Source organism: Pogona vitticeps, chromosome 5 (genome assembly GCF_051106095.1).
Source record: "Pogona vitticeps strain Pit_001003342236 chromosome 5, PviZW2.1, whole genome shotgun sequence".
NCBI lineage: Eukaryota > Metazoa > Chordata > Lepidosauria > Squamata > Agamidae > Pogona > Pogona vitticeps.
This window is the reverse complement of record NC_135787.1, coordinates 42274636-42295775: the sequence shown is the minus strand read 5'-3', so window position 1 is coordinate 42295775 and position 21140 is coordinate 42274636. Positions and strand designations below refer to the sequence as shown.

General features: G+C 41.5%; 1 protein-coding gene across 6 annotated transcripts in view; it reads left to right on the top strand.

Moving 5' to 3' along the window:
* SLC10A7 (solute carrier family 10 member 7) overlaps window positions 1-21140 on the top strand; it is a 183361-nt gene that overhangs the window by 51959 nt on the left and 110262 nt on the right. For 3 of the 6 annotated variants that reach the window (XM_073001590.2, XM_073001591.2, XM_073001593.2), the window contains exons 5-6: window positions 2842-2880; window positions 14729-14917. In XM_073001590.2, coding sequence (XP_072857691.2) covers window positions 2842-2880; window positions 14729-14917 — 228 coding nt within the window. Of the gene's footprint in view, window positions 1-2841; window positions 2881-6568; window positions 10610-14728; window positions 14918-15249; window positions 15498-21140 lie in introns of those variants that run through there. The other 3 variants (XM_073001594.2, XM_073001595.2, XM_020783017.3) reach the window with 3 other exon arrangements.

The window sequence follows — 21140 nt, the reverse complement described above, 5'->3', positions numbered from 1 at the left end:
GTCCTTAAATTCAGTGAAGTGACTTTTGAGCCTTAAGAGTCCAGTCAGTCAAGCTATGCTCACTTCCACTTGAAACAAACAAACAAACAAACAAACAAAAAAACCAGTGGCAGCAATAGCTTAACTTCCATGCTGAAGTTCAAACAGCTGTCCAGAATTGATATCACATTTAAGTGCCTTAGTACCTGGCTGCAAGTCCTTCCCCCTCTTCACACGTTCCAGGCCTTGCCTTCATCCAGGCTGGGATTCTGGGATTTTGTTCTGCAAACAAGGGTGGCACTCTTAAAAAACCTCGTTGTCATTTGCTACTTTTCTAACCTCTGAAAGTAGAAACATCTGGAAGTAAACTCAGGGAGATGATTGCAAAGAATAGTACTAATAATAATCGAAGGAGGAGGAGAGGAAATGGAATAACTAGGAATCAAATCTGTGTTTTAAATTAGACTGTTTTAAGGCTGAAACTGAGGGATTTGTATGTGCAATCCAAGACCAGGTTATTTACACTAGAGACTCAGAAAATAATTATGAAGCAAATTATAAGTGATATATGTAGGGCTTGTCAGGAATCCAAAGAAACAATTCATCATGTTCTGGCTAGATGTCCTAAATAAGCATCAACAGTTGTGTAGGCATAACTATGTTGCAAAGGTCATTTTTCAGCACTTGGCTAAAGCTTATGGATTAGTGACATTTCTTCTTCCATGCATAACTGCCAGCTACCTACAGTTTTAGAAAATGAAACCACAGTACTATACTGGGGCATGCATATTATCACAGACAAAACAGTTGATTTTGATAATCTACGGGTTGTACTTCTGGATAAAAATACTGTATAGAAGTTGGATTTTCATCAACAAGCAACCTCAAAAGTATAGAAAGTGCAAAATTTGGAGAGTATCAAACACACCAGCAATAAAATAAAAGAATATGGAAACAAGACCAGGTCCTTCTCCCCATGCTATTTTCAGCAACTGGAATCATTTAAAACAATTGCCATAGAAACTACCTTCTCCCACACCCGAAATACAAAAACTCAGGGATTTTGTAAACATGAATTTCTGCAAATTCTCAGGACTTTCTTCCTAACATCTAGGCTTGTCCATTTCAGCAGAGCTGAGAAGTGAGAAAGGTAATATTTTGGTAGTAGTGGTGATGGTGGCAGTAATAAAGTGCAATCAAGACAGTTCCCACTCCTGATGACACTCCTAAGGTTTTCTAGAAATAATGTACTCAGAAGTGGTTTACTTTTGCCTCTTTCTGGTCCATAAAGAGAAAGATGATTCCTCAGATATCATGACTGTAAACCGTTTAGAGCTTTATAAACCAAAACTTGATTGTGTGCATTGTTTTCACAGAGGTGTGTGTCAATCGCAAGCCTCAAACTGTTGTTTAAAATTGCTCGCTGAAGTCCTGGTTGTTAAAGAATGTATGGTCTTGTTTTAGCTGTGACTGTTGGCAAAGAAAGTCCTTTGCATTATTGCTTTCCCCTTGTGCTCTGAAGCAGAATGTTGATGAAGTTGAGGTGTTAAAATATGTTGTGGTAGTTTTACAGCTGTCAACTATGATGTTTTATTTAGCCATTTCTATTTGGAAGCTCCCTCTGCAACATGGAATGCCATATGCCATTGTCCTAGTCCTCTAGCAAACCAGCCAGCCAGCAAGCAGGCAGGCAAAGGCTTCGAAGCCTCTGCTTGCTTCTGTGTTTGGGCCACTGAGAAGCTGTGGTCCAGTGCTATTTTTTCATTGATAAGGCCAGCCAAGGAAGACTCTAATGAAATTATCAAAGCTTTGAATTAATTATGAACTTGAATAAGAAAGCTAAGCTCTCTGGAGCCAAGCATCTCATTAGCCATTCACTCTCACTCCACTCTTGCTATAGAGCAGAAGGCAGGTTCTGCTGCAGCTTAGCCTGTGCTTTGGATTTGGTTCAAACCTGCCAAGCTCTTTCGAATATCTTTGCTCTTTGGCTGAAAGATGTCCATTGTGATTAATTTGAGTCTGCCTTGGCTCTCCATGTAAATGGCAGGTTCACCCCTCCCTGCCTCGCAACTTCCCTCTTTCCTTTGCTATGGGTCTGTGTTGTCAGACTGGATGCCATACAAGAGTTCCTCCTTTCTTGGTAAAGGGGGAATGCTTTACAAGAATGAGATACTTTTATGTCTTACGGAATTAACTTCACTCATTCTTAATCCTTGTTCTCATCATTATTTCTTGGATATTTAGGTAAGCAAAACACTTTCCTCTAAAGTTCCTTGTATTTGCTCAGTTATTGGCTTCACTGCAGTCTATAGTTGCTGGCTTCGCCTATGGAATTAACAACATTAGTGTTTTTCTGTCTCTCCCCCCCCCCCCCAAAATAGTGTAATGCATTTTTCAAAATACATTGTTCAGTTAAAATTTGTAGCATAGGTCTTTAAGGTTCATGTGTATTAGGATATGGGTCAACTGAAATGCTGTGACAATTAAGTGTTATACTTCTATATTCAATTACTATAGTTTTCATCTCATGTAAAATTAATAATACAGTTTTAACCAATTTTACTGAGAAGCAGGTTTCATTGAGCACAGTGAGACTTACTTCCTACAAATGATGCTTAAGATTGCATTGTCTTTCTGCTTCTATTTTCTGTGGAAGGATTTCAGAAATATGACTGAAAAAGGTATAGTTTTGCTTTGCTGCTTTTGAAGCCTCCTTGCTTCCTTATATACTATTTTTATATCCTGTTTGCAAAGGTTTTAAGTCATATTGCTGACCAGTTAGAAGGTTACATGAAAAGAAAAGAATTTTGTATAAAGTAAATACCAAGATGATCATTCATCTATTTTTTCTTCTTTTTATAGGCAGCTGCTATATTTAACTCTGCTTTTGGAAGTTTTTTGGTAAGTTAAACTGTTCTCTACAACCTGTCTCACTGCCATCCTTGTCATTAACTGTTGGTTTGCTTATTTATTTATTTATTATTAATAATTACCTATTATGGATTTATCCAGAGATTTAAGTTACTGTATTTTTTGCACCATAAGACTCACTTTTTTCCCACAAAACAGGGGGGTGGAAAGTCTGTGCATCTTATGGAGCGAAGAAAACAGATTATATTTTCCTGTTTTCTTCTCCTAAAAAATCGGTGCGTCTTATGGAAAGGTGCGTCTTATAGAGCGAAAAATACGGTACTTAAAGGCAAATTGGACACTCCCTTGAATTCACCCTTTTTCTTTAAACACCAAGTTAGTATTTTTTAAGTGTCTCTTGCTGTCCAGAAAATTACTGCATGAATAATCTCTGATCAATATGATTTAAGGATGCTTAAGTACCTGTTAATAGTCTTGTTAATGAGGAGACAATCCATTATTATTCAGATGTTTTGGAGACTAGTGTCAATATATTGATTTTCTAATGAGGTATATCACACAATCATTATTTTCTATCAAGGGGCCATGGCTTTTGAAGGGAAAACATGGCCCAGATGATGAGAGGCAATGCTAATTCACTTAGTGACGAATCACATGATTAGCATATTTCACTTCCAGAGGACAAGCTTGTTCTGTAACCCCATGGGAGACTATTGGAAGAAGTAAAAGAAAGCTTAGAGGAAACTTAAAAGAAGCAGAGTTGAAGCTTCTCAAAGTATCCATTCTGTGTTTACATGCTGTGGCTACATTTCTCAATATAAGCCACTATAACTAATACAGAAAACAAGAAAGTCTTCATCATTCTTTTCCCTGTGTTATATATTAAATCAATTAAGCAACTGGGCCAGTCGTTTTGCATAATTGTGGACCTTTGTAATGCAAATTTATACTCTCAAGTACGAGGCTGATATTTAATAACAAATTAGTAGTAAATGCATAGAATAGGTATGAAATTCAATATGCATATACAAAAATACTGCCAGATTTAGGTAAGTCAGAAATATGCTGACTTTTCATGTAAATAATTTCAACTTGAAAATCCTAACATATTTAAAAATCTATTTTCATTTTTTCTTTCTGTTAATCAGATATGAAAGTATGTTTTGCAGCAAGACTCAGCTGTAGAACTTTCTGTGCCAGACAGCTATTACCCTGTGGATAAAGTTATTATCCTGCCTTTGTCAATTTGAAACCCTCTAGATGTTTAGGATCTCAAATCCCATCAGGCTTAGCAAACATGGCTAGTGGTTGGGACCACTGGGAGTTGCAGTATAAAATGTATAGTAAACACCAGGGTTGGAAGAGGTTGTCCTTCTGCAATTCAGGGAAAAAAGAGCAAAAGGTAGATGGTCCTAATCTGTTCAGTGCCTTACTTATTTCTCAGCACATGTTAATTGGTTCTGTTCACCCAGTCTAGTCCTCCAGTAAGACTGGTGTATTGTACAGTATGCTGTGTAAGCATTGTGCCAATAGTCTAAATATTCCTGTCTACTTGCTCTGCTCTGCAGTAGTTAACTCAAACATACTTGAAATTCTTGTCATTTTCATGACTTCTCTAAATTTTTAAACTTACCATAAACTGCACAGTTATCTGAAATGAATTTTATAAAACAGAATTCTAGAGGTCTAAATTCTGAAAACAGTGAGGTTGCAAATTTCAACAAAACTTGTTTCAGAATTTAGAAACTTCTATTTACTGCAACTCTTCTTTGCTTGCTTGCTTGCTGGGTGTCCGACTTAGTGGAAACACTACTCAAAGTGGTTTATGTAGAATCCCTCCTGGCTGAATGCCTACTAGCCATGCTGACTAGGGCATCTGGGAGTTACATTCTCAAAAATTATATATTAGTTTATTTAAAATATTTGTATCTCACTTATCTCCTTAAAAAGGACCAAGATAATTTACAACATTAAAAGACAGCTCACATCGTTAAAATACAATGTTTAAAGCTTAGCATCTCGATACCTGGCGGAGCGCCTGCTCCCACCTACTCTACTCGTGTCACTCGATCTAGCCAGGCTGGGCAGCTGAGGGGCTTGATGCCAAGAGAGGCACGGAAGGAAAGAACTAGAAACCGGGCCTTCTTGGTGGTGTCCCCTTGCCTCTGGAACATCTTGCCCCATGAGATTCACCTGGCACCCTCACTGAGAGTTTTTAAGAACAAGCTGAAGACCTGGTTCTTCAGGCAGGTTTTTCCCCCATCACTTAGTTCCCTGTGTTTTCCCATCTTGGACTTTGCTTATTTCTCTTTTTTGTTTGGATATTGTCTGGTTTAATTCTTGTTTTATATTGCTCTGACTGTAAGCCACCCAGAGTAGATTCGTTTGAATCTAGATGAGTGAGGTAAAAGCCAAACAAACACATAAACAAATAAACAAACAAACAAACGGATGGATGGATGGATGGATGGATGGATGGATGGATGAAAGGTGGCTTTGTTGTTATTTAGTCATTAAGTTGTGTCTGACTCTTTGTGACCCCATGGACCAGAGCATGCCAGGCCCTCCCCGTCTTCCACTGCCTCCCAGAGTTGGGTCAAATTCATGTTGGTAGCTTCAATGATACTGTCCAACCATCTCATCCTCTGTCGTCCCCTTCTCCTCTTGCCTTCACACTTTCCCAACACCAGGGTCTTTTCCAGAGAATTTTCTCTTCTCATGAGATGGCCAAAGTATTGAAGCCTCAGCTTCAGAATCTGTCCTTCCAGTGAGCACTCAGGGTTGATTTCCTTCAGAATGGAGAGGCATCCATTCTTCAGCGGTTGGCCTTCTTTATGGTCCAGCTCTCACTTCCATACATCGCTACTGGAAAAACCATAGCTTTGACTATGCAGACCTTTGTTGGCAATGTGATGCCTCTGTTTTTTAAGATGCTGTCTAGGTTTGTCATCGCCTTCCTCCCAAGAAGCAGGTGTCTTTTAATTTTGATGTGGCTTACATCATTAATATACAACATGTAAATCTAAAAACAAGGAGTATACAAATATTAAAAAAGATGAAACAAATACCACCCTGAGAAATTGTAAACAAAAGCAGTGCTAGCATAAAATCACAAAAGCAATAAGGCATAACAACCCGTTTTTAAAAACTCAGTCAGTCAGTCAGTTGGTCATTGAGGGAAAGCTTGCCTGAAGAGAACGTTCTTTGCCTGCTTGCAGAGGGACAGCAAAAATGGGGCCAGTCTGGCCTCCTGTGGGAGGGAGTTTCAAAGTCTGGGATAAGCAACAAAGAAGGCCTCTCCCATGTCCCTACCAAACACACCTGTGAAGGTGTTGGGACTGAGAGAAAGGCCTCTTCTGATGATCTTAACATCTGAGCAGGCTCATAATGGGAGACATGTTCTTTGAGATAGCTTTGAGATAAGCCATTAAGAAATTTATTGATTAGAATCAGCAGCTTGAATTGTGCCCAGAAACAGATTGGCAGCCAGTGGAGCTGCTGTAATAAGGAGATTATGTGATCCCTGTAGCCAGTTACAGTCAGCAATCTTTTCTCAGCACTGCTTATTTCTAGAAGAGAATTAATTTTGTTTAATGCTACAGTTTGTATGAAGTTTGTATGAAGGGGAACAAGGTACAGATCGCTCCTCTGCCTTAAAACTCACAGCATGACCTTTTGTCATTTATTTTCATTCTTGTAGCAAAACTTTACTTCACAGGTACTCATGAGGATAAAACGTAGAGCAGAGGGAATCCTGAGCACCCTTGATGGCATTCCCAGGTCCTCAGTGGAAGAATGAGATAACAATAAAATAAGCAACATTTATCAGGATGAAAACTGGAGTTTTCGTCCATTGTATATTTGCTTAAGCGCTGTGTTTTTAATTCTCCATCGTATGTCATGTGACTTAAAGATCTTGTGACTTAAAAGTTTGAACTCAGCACTGTCTCTTTCTCTTTCCCTGCCCCTCTGGGAAGAAGTCATTACCCACTTTACCCTAGACAAGAGAAGCATCTTAGTAAGCTATACCCAGAACACATATGTCTGGAACTGTTTGAACATGCTTCATACTTGCTTCCATTTAACATAATGTGGTTGTATTAAGGCTGCTTAGGTCAATCTCAGTCCCTCTGGAATGCTTTACAAACAACAAGGTAGTCATAGTCTCCAGAACCTACATGGTTTGCTGAGCACAGTTTTATTCATGTTTAATCCTATGCTGTGAGACACTTCAGCTTGTGATATTTGCCTTTCTTGTGAGGAAAGTGGAAATGGCAGAAAGATTGGGTAGATTGGGTAAGGTAGAAGAAATCACCCAGATCTGAATGAATGGCAGTTCTCTAAATAGCCCTTTAAACCTTATTTTACTTGGATGCTCTACTTTTTCTTATAGAGTTTTGAATTTTTGGCTGAATTCCTCTAGCCATGCAGCAGATCACAATAGCTTCAAGTTCTCTAGTTTTTGTCCAGCCCTTTTTCTTATCAACTGGCACTTACAGTCTCAATAACATTAATAGTAGAAAGAGTAAAACCTGTTTGTGTATTTACAGTTATTAACAGATCTACAGCAAACTATCAAACACGATTGTCTGGAGCAACAGGCCTCAACAAACTCACTGCTTCCAAAAGACTAACTGACTCCAACAGACAAAGGAAAAAAGTGAAAGTTCTTAGCAGAGAGATGTGGCTCATTTTGAATTCAGAGGCAGGAGTGGTTAGTGTTGGATAAGCCACACCTACTGAAGGCAGCATCCAACTGTGTAAAACACTCCTACATTTTTCAGCTGCATGTTCAAAGTCAGAAGTGTCAGAAAGTCAAAAGATACAGTAGATGTGAACTGTGAATCTCAGGTAAATTTTGGGATGTGGTTTATTTACAGCAAGCATCTTGTTTGTCTTAAAGTTTGACAAGTATTTGAATTTGAAAAATAATTTTCCATCAGCTTGTGGGATTTAGTAATCCCAGGATATTTTCATCTTTTTCATTCACTGTGTCATTAATACACCTGCATAAATCACCTGTATAATTTTTCTGAAAATACTACATTTTACGAAAAATATTAATTGTCCTATGTGCACCTTTGGTGTTGGTATGCCTCCTTGATTCCTGTTAACTGCTTCTGTTCCACTGTTGTTTGGGCATCAATATCTAAAGTCCTAGAGGACATTCCACTAGTTGACCGGGGGAGGGGTTAGCACTCCCAAGTATGACTGTACTCAAGTCCCGTCAGCATAGTCAGTGATCAAGGATTGTTGTAATTGCAGTTTCAACAACTTCTAAAGGACCTAAGTTTCCAGCTCTTCTGGGGTTATAATTCTGTGACCGGTAGAAACATTCTTATAAATGCCATTAAAAAAAAAAAGAGGCCCCATGATCTGGATGCCTAGAACTGAGAACAAATCAGGCTATTTGGTGGGTGAAATGCAGTTTCATGTGGGCATAGTACAATTGCTGTACGGGATTTCTGAGAGTAAGTGTGTGGGCTACCTTACATAAAGATATGCATTCTCCTGCTATTCAAGTATATTAGCATTTAATAAGCTGTATGCACAAGAAATGACTGGATATAGAGATTTAAAATGGAAAGTAAACCTCAAACCTTTCTTAGTTTAGAAATGAATTCCTGTAGATGTGTGGGCAGAAATATGTGCATATTTATAGCTAGTGTAATAACATCATAGGTCTAATTAAAACATAGCATTTAAAAGAACTAATTGTTAGAGAAAACTTTTTTTCCTGTAGCCAGACTGCTAATAAGTAATGATAGATGAATTTAATTTACATAAATTTCAGGCCAAGAGAATATTTTAGAATTATACCATAGAGAATTGCTGTAAGTTAAGAAGTTAATATCATTATCTCCTCCCCTCATTTAAAAGTTGGGTTTAGAATAATTGTGGAACATAAGTGATTTGAGTGTTTCCCCATGACAGTGACTTAATAAAATTTGATAGCATTTTAGTAATTCAAAGCAGTTGGTTATCGGCAGTTACAATGGCTCTAATGCTGCAATCTTATGTGCACTTGTTTGTGAATAAACCAACTGAACAGGGTGAAACATGTCTGTAAGTAACAACATAGAGGGTTCAGGCTGAATAGAACACAGTTACACACTATTATTAAGTCCAAATGAGACTCCTCTAATCTTCTCTACATAGGGCTGTATTTTGAAGATAGTTGGGAAATTTCCACTGATAGAAACGTAAATGGACAAGAATGGTTTTAGGGACAGATCAGTGTGCTCTATTGCACCTAATTTTTGTAGCTGTTATACTGTTTACTTTTTTGCTTCCAGGGTCAGTTTAAAGTATGAGTATCAGTCCTTATAAGGGATGTGGTGGCACTGCAGGTTAAACCGCAGAAGCCTCTGAGCTGCGATGTCGGAAGACCAGCAGTCGTAAGATTGAATCGATGCGACGGAGTGAGCTCCCATCGCTTGTCCCAGCTCCTGCCAACCTAGCAGTTCAAAACCATGTAAAATGCAAGTAGATAAATAGGTACCACCACAGTGGGAAGGTAATAGCATTCCATATCTAGTCACGCTGGCCACGTGACCACGGAAACTGTCTATGGACAAATGCTGGCTCTATGGCTTGGAAATGGGGATGAGCACCACACCCTAGAGTCGGACAAGACTGGACTAAATGTCAAGGGGAACCTTTACCTTTACTGGTCTTTATAACCGTAATGTTTTGAGAACATATTATTTCAAGAGTCACCTGTGTTTATGTAACCTAACAGGCTCTCATTTTTGGCTCAGTGCTAAGGCAAACCAGGTTGGCTAGTGCCACAAACAGAGTCTTTTCAGTGATGGCTCCACTTCTGTGAAATCTCCTTCCCTGAGATCTCCGTGTGCCCCTTTCTAATGAGGCCATGAAGTGATCTTTAAATACACTTAAAATCCCACCAAGCATTTTATTGATTTTACTGCTTGTTCTTTGTATATGGTTTTATGTAATGTTTTTATTGGTTGTGCTTTTATATCTAGAACATAATGCTATTCCAGATATAAGCTGTTTTCAGATTCTATTTGCAGACAGAGACATGGATTTCACTGTTGTGAAGATTAGAAGAGAAGTGTGCCGTCCTCCGAGTCACAGAACACAGAGACTGAAAGCGGATGCGCGGAGGGAATATTGATAGAGATAGATCAAGAAGAGGTGGTACAACAAGTGCCGGCCGAAGTGTGCTTGGTAGATGAAGAAGGGGAGGAGCTAGATCTAATAGTGTGGGAAGAGATAAAAGAGGAGGAAAGTGTGCGCGTTTTCAGGCGGGTAACCGACGGTGAACTAGGGAAGGCCATACGTCACGGGGTACAGACTTAGGAGAGGCGTCCGGAATTGAGAAGGACTTTCCTAACTTACAGTTAGGAGGGGGATTATTGCCGGATCCAACCTTAACCGGCGCAAAGGGACGTGAGTTCAACACTTTAGAATGGATAGTGGTCATGTACCCTCGAAACCAGCCTGGGGGACGGAGGGTGATCCGTCCTGGTCCCTCTTTTCAACAGAAACCGCCCGAGGGGGACTGGGCTTGTCACCCATGCTGGGGGATGGTCTGCACGGTGCGGAGTGCCCCCCTGAGACCTATGACAGACCAGGAATGCATTGGTCCGGCTCCCTTTTGAAGGAAGGTAGAGGAAATGTTGGAGAAAGAATTAAGAAATACCACGTTTTGCCTGAGATAAGTTTATTAGATCCACTTGACACTGTTGAACTTAATGCTATTAAGAATAAAGAGACTAATGTTGAAAAGTTAGAGCAGCCTCCGACTCTTTTTCCCGCCTTTACGACTGCGCCCCCGGCTGAAAAAGAACTTTGTTACAGTAGCGCCCAACGTGGGGCCGGGGCAATGCAGGAGGCGGGTAAAGAAGAGTTGTGCCAGCTGAGAGAAACGATAGAGAGACAGGCGAAGTTGATTGAGAATCTTACAGAACAGCAAACCATAACTGCGCAACAGATGAGGAGGTTGGAAAGTGAGGAGGAGAGAAACCCGAGAAATATGATTAGCGTTTGCGGAGGACTGGTGGCCGGCTCTGCGTCTATTAGAATGCAGAAGATGACAAATACCGATGACCCAGAGGCATACCTGCATACGTTCAAGAGTGTGGCACTGGCGGCGGGATAGCCGAGAGAACAGTGTACCCTCATTCTCATCCCTTGCCTCACGGGCCTGTTGCAAGAGGTGGTGGACATGCTCAGCACGCAAGAGGCTACACAGTACAAAACTGTAAAAACCGCCATACTCCGTACTTTGAACCTGACAGAAGAGACATATCGGAAAAGACTCAGGGAACTTAAGTGGAAACTGGGAACACATCCTCGTACAGTAGCCCAGCGTATGTGAGCCAACGCGATGAGGTGGCTAAAAGCCACAGAAAAGACTAAAGAGCAGCTCGTGGACACGGTTGTTTTAGAGCAGCTGGTGCAGTTGTTGGGGACGGGTGCAAAAAATTGGGTTCAAAGGAACAACCCGAAGATGCTGGAGGAAGCCCTTTACCTATTGGAGGATTACAATAACACAGAAGAGGCCAACAGGGAAGGGACTGCCCCTTGGTTAGAATGAGGGAAGCCACGTGGAGAGGCTTCACTTTTGAGTTTGAACACAGCCCCAAAACAAAGCGCAGACATGAGTGGACCAGCGAAGCCGCACGGGAAAGTGTTTGAACCTTTTGGGCCCAGACCTGTGAGGCCTATAACGGTAGACCAGAGAATTTATGCACCCGGCATGGGATGGTATGAAGGCAAAAACGGGCACCCCATTTGCTTCGGATGCGGGGTTCCTGGACACGTAAGAAAAAATTGCGCAGGGACAGATTGTTTGTGGGTGGGACAACAAGTGACCCCCCCAGCTGCAAAGACGGTGCCATCGGAACATTGGGAAATTGAGGCTTGGGTGAATGGGGAGCATAAAAAAGCCTTAATAGACACAGGGTGTGGGAAGACTCTTGTGCGGGACTTGCAAGGAGACAAAAGGGACGAGGGGTTGGTGGTCTGGTGTATCCATGGAGATGTAAAAAACTGCCAAACCATGTGGGCTAATGTAAAGGTGGGGAAGGAGGAAAGGAGAATGAACATTGGCATTGTGCCGGGACTCTCTAGAGAAATGTTGCTGGAGAGAGATTGGGTTGGATCGCGCGCAATAGAGACTATCAAGGAAGGGTTGCAGGGCGATTGCCCTAAAGCTGAAGACCAGTCCGATTTTTTGCAGAGAGCAACATGAGAACAAACAATAATGCTGCAACAAGACAACGCATCTTTACAAGAACCGCTGCTCGCGGCTAAACCCGCAGGAACTCTAGTAAGGAGCCAACAAGGGTGCGAACTGGAACAAGGGTTGTTGTACTGGGTGGAGGAAAATGGTGATAGGAAACTTGTGGTACCTCAGAAATGGAGAACTAAGGTTCTAGAATTGGCTCATGATATTCCGCTAGCTGGACATTTGGCTGAGGAGAAAATGAAAGCGCGTGTGAGACAAAGATTTTGGTGGCCTGGGATGGAGAAAGAGATCAAAGAATTTTGTATAACATGTCCTTAGTGCCAGAAAACCCAAAGGAAACCCAAGATAGGAGCTGAGCTGATACCCTTGCCATTGATGGACCATCCCTTTCAGAGAATCGGTATAGATATAGTAGGTCCCTTAGTGCGATCTGCAGGAGGACACACACACATCCTGGTGATTGTTGATTACGCCACCAGATACCCCGAAGCCGTGCCCCTCAGGTCTACCACAGCCAGGGTGTTAGCCCGAGAACTAATGCAGGTCTTCTCTAGATTGGGCTTTCCCAAAGAGATCCTCACAGATCAGAGAACAAATTTTATGAGCCGGACGCTTAAAGAACTATGGCGCCTCCTTGAGGTTAAACCAATTCATACCGCCATCTGTCATCTCCAAACCAATGGGCTGGTGGGACGCTTTAATAAGACTCTTAAGGGGATGCTATGAAAGTTGGTAATGGAGAAACCTAGGCGATGGCATTTATTGGTAGCACCATTGATGTTTGCCATTAGAGAGGTACCACAAGCGTCCACTGGTTTCTCACCATTTGAGCTAATGTATGGGTGGAATACCCGAGGCATTTTGGATCTGGTGAAAGAGAAGTGGGAAGCAGGACAGGATGAGGCTCAGCTGACTGTGCAGCATGTTATAGAAATGCGGGAACATCTAAGAACGGTACCTGCCATTGCCAAAGACAACTTACAGGCTTCACAAATAGGAAAGAAAAGAAGGTATTACAGGAATGTCAGAGCTAGAGAGTTCAGTCCCAGGCAAAAGATATTGTTATTAATGCACTCAGACCAAGCCAAGTTATTCGCCACCTGGCAAGGCCCTTATGAGATTTTAAAGAAAGTGGGACCGGTGGATTACGAAATTTTTATGCCGGATAAGACCAAGAAACACGGGATTTTCCATGTAAACCTCCTAAAGGAGTGGAAAGAAAGAGAGGCTTTGTGGGAGGAAGTAGAAGAAAACGAGTTTGGTCCGGAGAGAGAGGCTTGCTTGCGTATAGATTTACGTCTTGATATTGATGATAGTTTAGATTGTAGGCAACAATGAGATCTTAGAGCTTTAGAAGAAGAGTTCCAGCAAGTCTTTTTGGGAAGACCTGGGCAAACTAACTTAATACAGCATGAAATACATACTGTGTAGTGCTGAGAACCAGATATAGAATGTGGCCCCATCACCTTAAAGACACCATAAACAAGGAAATAGACGAAATGTTAGAACTAGGCGTGATTGAACCATCTCGAAGCCCCTGGCGGAGCTATCCAGTACTAATGCCTAAACCTGACAGTAAAGTAAGGGTTTGCATAGACTTCCGTCATCTAAACAAACTATCCAAGTTTGATGCGCACCCCATGCCCAAGGTGGATGACTTGTTAGAGAGATGGGGGGGGCATACCTGACCGTATTAGATCTCACGAAAGGTTACTGGCAAATTCCCCTTTGGGAGTAAGACCAAGAGAAAACCGCTTTTGTCACCCCAAAAGGACTTTTCCATTTTTTGAAAATGCCGTTCAACTTGTATGGGGCAGCTGCGACCTTCCAGAGGTTAATGGACCAAGTTCTAGAGCCAGTGAAAGAATTTGCTGGAGCATACAGTATATCGATGACATCTTGATATACAGTAATAGCTGGGATGAACACTTAGAACATTTGAGGCGTGTTCTGACTGAAATAGGCAAGGCCGGCTTACACGTAAATCCCTCGAAGTGCAAGATCGCAAGGAGAGGGGTAAAATTTTGGGGGTTCCAGGTAGAGGGAGGAAAAATACAACCTGTATCTGACAAAGGAGACAAAGTAGTGGCATGGACTGTCCTGCACAATAAAAAGAGGTACAACAGTTCCTGGGGCTAGCAGGATATTACAGGCAGTTTGTGCCAAACTTTGCGGAAGTAGCGGCCCCTCTTACTGATTTAACTAAGAAGAGGAAAGGTAACCAATTGGTCTGGGGCCTTAACGAACAAAGTGCCTTTAACCACTTAAAGGAGATATTGGCTAAACTACCTAGTCCCATTCGTGGTGCAGAAAGATGCTTCAGACCAGGGGATAGGAGCTGTCTTGTCACAAAGGAAAGATGGGATAGAATATCCAGTGATGTACCTGAGTAAAAAGCTGAGCCTGCGAGAGCAAAAATATGCCACTATAGAAAAGGAAGCTTTGGCGGCAAAGTGGGCCATAGAGACTTTACGGTATTACCTGTTAGGAGCCCCCTTCACTCTTGTTACAGACCACGCCCCTCTTCAGTGGTTGAATAGGATGAAGGGCACTAACCCAAGGTTAACTTGGTGGTACTTGAGTTTGCAACCTTTTTCATTCAAAGTGCAGTACCGAAAGGGAGTTGCACACTCTAATGCAGATTATTTCTCCCGACAGGAAGGGGAAGGTGCCAGACCTAAGGAGAGGACGGCCCACTCGGAAGGGGGGGCATATGAAGATCAGAAGAGCAGTGTGCCGTCCTCCGAGTCACAGAACACAGAGACTGAAAGCGGATGCGCGGAGAGAATATTGATAGAGATAGATCAAGAAGAGGTGGTACAACAAATGCCGGCCGAAGTGTGCTTGGTAGGTGAAGGAGGGGAGGAGCTAGATCTAATAGTATGGGAAGAGATAAAAGAGGAGGAAAGCGCGTGCGTTTTCAGGCAGGTAACCAACGGTGAACTAGGGAAGGCCATAAGTCGCGGGGTACAGACTGAACCCATGCGGGACTTAGGAGAGGCGTCCGGAATCGAGAAGGACTTTCCTAACTTACAGTTAGGAGGGGGATTATTGCCGGATCCAACCTTAAACGGCGCAAAGGGACGTGAGTTCAACACTTTGAATGGACAGTGGTCGTGTACCCTCAAAACCAGCCTGGGGGACGGAGGGTGATCCATCCTGGTCCCTCTTTTCAACAGAAACCGCCCGAGGGGGACTGGGCTCGTCACCCATGCTGGGGGATGGTCTGCACGGTGCGGAGTGCCCCCCTGAGACCTATGACAGACCAGGAACGCATTGGTCCGGCTCCCTTTTGAAGGAAGGTAGAGGAAATGTTGGAGAAAGAATTAAGAAATACCACGTTTTGCCTGAGATAAGTTTATTAGATCCGTTTGACACTGTTGAACTTAATGCTGTTAAGAATAAAGAGACTAATGTTGAAAAGTTAGAGCAGCCTCCGACTCTTTTTCCCGCCTATACAATGACTGCGCCCCCGGCTGAAGAAGAACTTCGTTACCACTGTGTAGAAGATCCCTCACATGTTCCCTGCAGGTCAGGAAAGGATACACAAAGGGAATCTTGACCTTTTGTCTCCTTAGCCTTTCCATGTGGGAGGGTCGGTGGGGCAGAGAAGACAACAAATGTTATTTCTCAGCATTAATCAGAAACAGTAGTGGTGTTATCCTACATAATGTACATCTGCCCAGTTAATCGCTCTTCCGATTTTAAAAGTATTCAACCTTTGGGAAGCTAGTGGATAAATCTGTCCTTCTGTAAAAGAGAAAATTGTAGGCTTATCATCAGTTACGTAAAACTGATGGTATATTTTAAGTACAGACAGGGCTTTCTCTAAGGAAAGCCTTTATCTCACACAAAGTGGTTTATTCCTAGGAGTAAGTATGTTGTATGGGAACAGAAGTCTTTATTTTCCAATCTCTTAAGTTAGATATTATTATTAATATTTTATATTGTAGTTTTGAATCTAGAAGATACATAGATTTAGTCCTGTACCAGGTGTACACATCCCATATTTTCACAAAACATCCCACTAATAAAAATGTATGGAATTCTTATCTACTCACTTTTAGTAGGCATAATGTTTTATGTAGCCTGACAGGACTTGTGTAAGTACATTAGGCACAGTGTCCATTTTTCTTGCAAATTTGTGACACAGATTTAATTATGGGAATGACCAACAACTTACAAATCTAATTTTCATAGGCTGAGCCAACTTCTTTATTTTTTAATAATGATGGATTTTTTTAAAGCAATGATTTCATTATTATTTAAAGAAAATCCACGGTGTGAGACTAACCAATCAACTGGCTTTTTTATTTTATTATATTGAGCCAAATGCTATTCTTGCTTTCCCCTCCCCTCTCTTAATCGTTCTGCATTGTAAAAATGTCATGCAGAAAGCTTGCCCATGCATTTTCTTTCATTTTGTGTTGTGTCATAGATGGTTTAAAAAAGAAAGGAAAGGACCAGTATTTGAGTGATACTGTTCAGATACATGTCTTCTGATATCTTTTATGAGTTGCTTAAAAGGAAGAGATTGTATGATGTATTCTTATTCCTAACGTTATGAAAACAGCATGTTATGAAACCATTGTATGAAAACCAGACTATGCCATAAATATCTATACTTTCAGACTCCAGTTTTTTCTACAAACATGTACTTTCAGAGCAGATTCTATATTTTTCTCTTAGAAACTGGGGAGCATATATGCAGTTTTTAATTTAGATTCAGATGCCTTACTTTTTCATATTTAACATTACTTAGAATACACTTTATCTTCAAGAGGTGGCATATTTTATTTCCATGATCTCATAAACGTTTAAAAAGGTAAAGGTAAAGGTTCCCCTTGACAATTTTTGTCCAGTCGTGTTTGACTCTAAGGGGCGGTGCTCACCCCCGTTTCCAAGCCATAGAGCCAGCGTTTGTCCGAAGACAATCTTCTGTGGTCACATGGCCAGTGCGACTTAGACACGGAACGATGTTACCTTCCCACCGAGGTGGTCCCTATTTATCTACTTGCATTTGCATGCTTTCGAACCGCTAGGTTGGCAGGAGCTGGGACAAGCGACGGGCACTCACTCCGTTGCGTGGATTCGATCTTACGACTGCTTGGTCTTCTGACCCTGCAGCACAGGCTTCTGCGGTTTAGCCCGCAGCGCCACCACGTCCCTTAAGGTTTCTAATATAGTGAGTTTTTTGAAAAATCACTTAGCTTCTAGAAATTATTTTAGATGCCCATTAAGTTCTTTTAGAGACATATATTTGATTTTCCATGTATGTATTGGGGTGGATACATTATAACGTATCTAATTCAGTATCTCAGAGTTTACAGAAGGCTATTAATAAGAAGTAGCTACCTTGTGCTCTGACAAATCTCACTTCATGGGTAGATGGAACTTGCAGCAAGACCTTCCTTATTCTTTTAATTTGTATGTGAAAAGTAACTGGAGATCACACTGGGCTCAGACTGTAAAAGCAAAGTGTACTCCTTATTTAATAATGTAGTCTTTGGGTGGTTTACAATTTAATTATGCAAGCTACATATTACCCTGATACCCCCCCCTTGCAAGCTGGGTACTTAATTTACTAACTTCAGAAGGATGGAAGACTGAGTTATCCTTGAGCAGGGTGCCTGAATCCGCAGGGATCAAACACAGGTTGTGAGCAGAGTTTTCACTGCAGTACTACAGTTTAACCACAGTACCACAAGGCTCCATTTACGTCCCTGTAGCTCATTGTCAGTGCCTTGAAGTGTGTGCAGTTGATAAGATTATATACAGGGCATTGACAGACTGCTGTTTCTTGTTCATCCTTTTGCCTGACTCCTGTTCTTATTCATACAGTTACTTTTGGGAAACAAAGAGACATACATAGAGGGAGGTTCCCAGAACTGTGTTGTTCTTTCAGAGCTCTCAACATTCTTTTTGTGCTTTGGTGTGTTTATCACCTTTAAGGACTTGGAGGAAAAATTGTTAGAATTACCTTTTGTGGGATAGGGATTTGAATTTGAAATATAGTGACACTCTTGTCCAAAAGTGGTCTTGCTTCTCTATTCCCTGCTTAGTACTGATTCCGGCATTGTTGCAAAGTATAGATATGAGAACGTAAACTAGGAGGAAATGTGGGTATTTTGACTGCTTCACTTGGTAAGATCATTCTTTACCTATGGCATAACACTAAAGTTTTTAGTCATGAGCAGTCTTGCAGAAGTTGCTGCAAATAATTAAAAAACACACATAGCTGAATGGTCATAATGTTTGTTTCTGGGTGACTGCTTTTTTATTTCCATTGCAGACTTCTAGTGACTTTTTAACCTGATAATCTGTGACCAAAGCTGCCTAGTGAAAGACTGCATGTGACATCATCCATCCATAAAAATGTATTTCTGTCTCTCTTTAGGCTGGGGATGTGCATATTACTATAGCAACAAGTAATTCTGTGGTATGTACTAATGAGCCATTGGTGCACTTACAGGGCATTTGAAGTCCTCCTCCTTTTGGCCTCCTGCCTACCAATACACCTGAGGCATGTGATTAATGGGCCATTAAGGTACACCCTGTTGTGCATTATTGCTTAATTGCACTGTAGTTTACTTACACATTTTTATATATTACTTTCTTCTATTATTACGTTTTTAGGAGTATCTGCAGAGCCAATACATTTTTTTTCCTGAAAGCTAGATACACATTAAATGCTGCCAAGATAACAGTAATGTTACACTTCGTAATAAAAATGGAGTTTCAAATAAATGGAAAGGCCTTTTTCAAGCTGTGATTAAAAAAACCCAATGAACTTCTTATTCTTGCAAAGCCAAATAATTATCTGCCATTGTGCAATTCTTTTTTTAAAAATTGGCTGGATAGTATTGAGATGAAAGAAGATTTATAGATAGTACTGCAGTTCACAGCTTGACTGAAGCAGGTGTTAGAAATGCAGATTATGTATCTTGACCAAAGACTGTACAAATTTGAAATGAAAATGCCACTGGTCAGCTTGTGGTGTTGTGCACATGTGATGTTTCAAATAGCTAAATTATTAATTTTCTTGTGTGAAATTGTTCAGCTGTTAGGGAAAAAAAGTCCCTTTTGAAAATTCTCCCCTCTCCCTTTTTATTTGCGTTTGACAACAGGCAATCTCAGTTGTTTCATGTTTCTTATATTTGACTGAAGAAATGACCTGCAATTCACAGCTAAATGCAGAATGATCTAATATCCAGTGTTTGCATGTAGAGGTAGGCTGTCAGCTTTTGTCATATGCGGAAATATTCTGATTTATCTTCAGGTTTTATAAATATGTTCCCTTATGCAGAAGTCCTCACGTGCAGCAGCAGATGTTAAAGACTTGACATAATAGTAGGGGTGGAGTCCCACATAACCCATCATGGTAGGGGTTACATAAACAAGCTACTGGAGCAAACGTAGTTACAAATAGATATTTACTTACTTCTATTCAAAGTTTCCTTGCACCGGATTAAAGCATCCTCACCTCATAGGCATCCTTCAGTCTCGAGAGACTAAGGTAACGTGGAGGACTTGGAACAGCGTCTAGTGTTTTGATGCTGTACGCAAAGCTGGAGTGTCCTCTCCAGGGCACGAAGCCTGGGTAAAATAATATGGAGGATAGGCTGTTGCCCAAGCAGCAAATCCCCCCTCTCCACGTCACTGAAATAGTCCAATGGAAAGGCAAGAGCCAATACAACTGGTTTCAGCGACGGCACAGGAGTTGACAGAATGACATGAACTGCCTTCGGCACTCTGGCTCCGGATTTTGCCTTGAGGTTAACTCCTGAAGCCTTTTCCATCGGTGGATATAACCACAATGCAGTGGAGATTTTGTCAGAATTTTCCTTCTCCTAGATTGGCTGCCTTCCCAGGCTAACGAGTCCCACTTACCCAGCCTGCTCGTTCATGGCATAGAGGCTGATGGTGGCACCTCAGTGGGGGTTTGAAGTCAGAGTTTTCCTTCTCCTAGATGGGCTGCCTTCCAGGGCTGAACAAGTCCCACCTACCCGGCCTGTTCTCTCACAGCATGGAGGATGGTGGCAGTGCCTCAGTGGAGGTTTGAAGTCGAAGTTTTCCTTTCCTAAGTACAAGCCGCTGACAAAGTGCTGGATGAAGCTGCCTTTCATCTTCCATTTCTGATTATGGTGTCATGCCTCCAATTTCATATCTTCTTCAGAGCCGTCGTAACTTGTGGTCACTGGTGATCCTTCCCCGCTGCCTATTTCAGTCCCCAAATTGTTAGAATACTTCACCTGATGTTTTGTTGGAGGAAAGCTCTGCTTTTTGCACTTTTTGATTTTCAGAAGTTACCAATTCATTGCAGAAGTTTTTGGTACTTGTGCAATGAAATCAGGCTGTTAAAGCAGCCCTTTAGGATCCAAAAAAACAAAGGTATATTTTAGGATGCCCAATAGAATGTTTCGGGAAACCTACAAGCAGATTTTTAAAAGGAGTACCTGGAAGAAAACTTTCCTCAACCACCTCTATGTCAGAAGCATCCTGCTCAGTCCAGTGAAATAGATTCGACTTCCTCACCCCAGTTGTTTTGTTGGAGGAAAGGTCTTCTGTCTTTTCTACTTTTTGGTTTTCAGGAGTTGTTGCCAAGCTGCTTTCCTCTGTTGAGGACATGGTGACTCTACCTAAAGTCTCTGCTGGAGACTTTATAAAGTTGACAAAAAATGGCATCACAAAGTGTGGTTAAGGTATTGTTACCCGGTGTGGGGGTACCATTCTCAAGGTTGCTAAGCCACATGGGTGTTGTAGAGTACCTGCGCAGACATCAGTCCCGTTCATGGGAGGCAATAGGGCTGCAGCTTTAATGAGAAACTGGGGAACAAACCTTTTCAAGGGACCCATCGGCGTAACTGGGCATCTGATCTTCCATATGTTGCCTAGTGCTGGTAATACTGCACAAGGCTCTATGGCACAGATAAGAAACCTGATGCCTCTTTCATGTTTGAGGCTACAGTTAGAACAGGCCTGAGGCAGTTTGGGGGAACTATGGGAGTCTTAATGCAAACCTCTGTAGAGCACTATGTTGGGAACTAGGCCAACTGGAATTCTGGAAGCT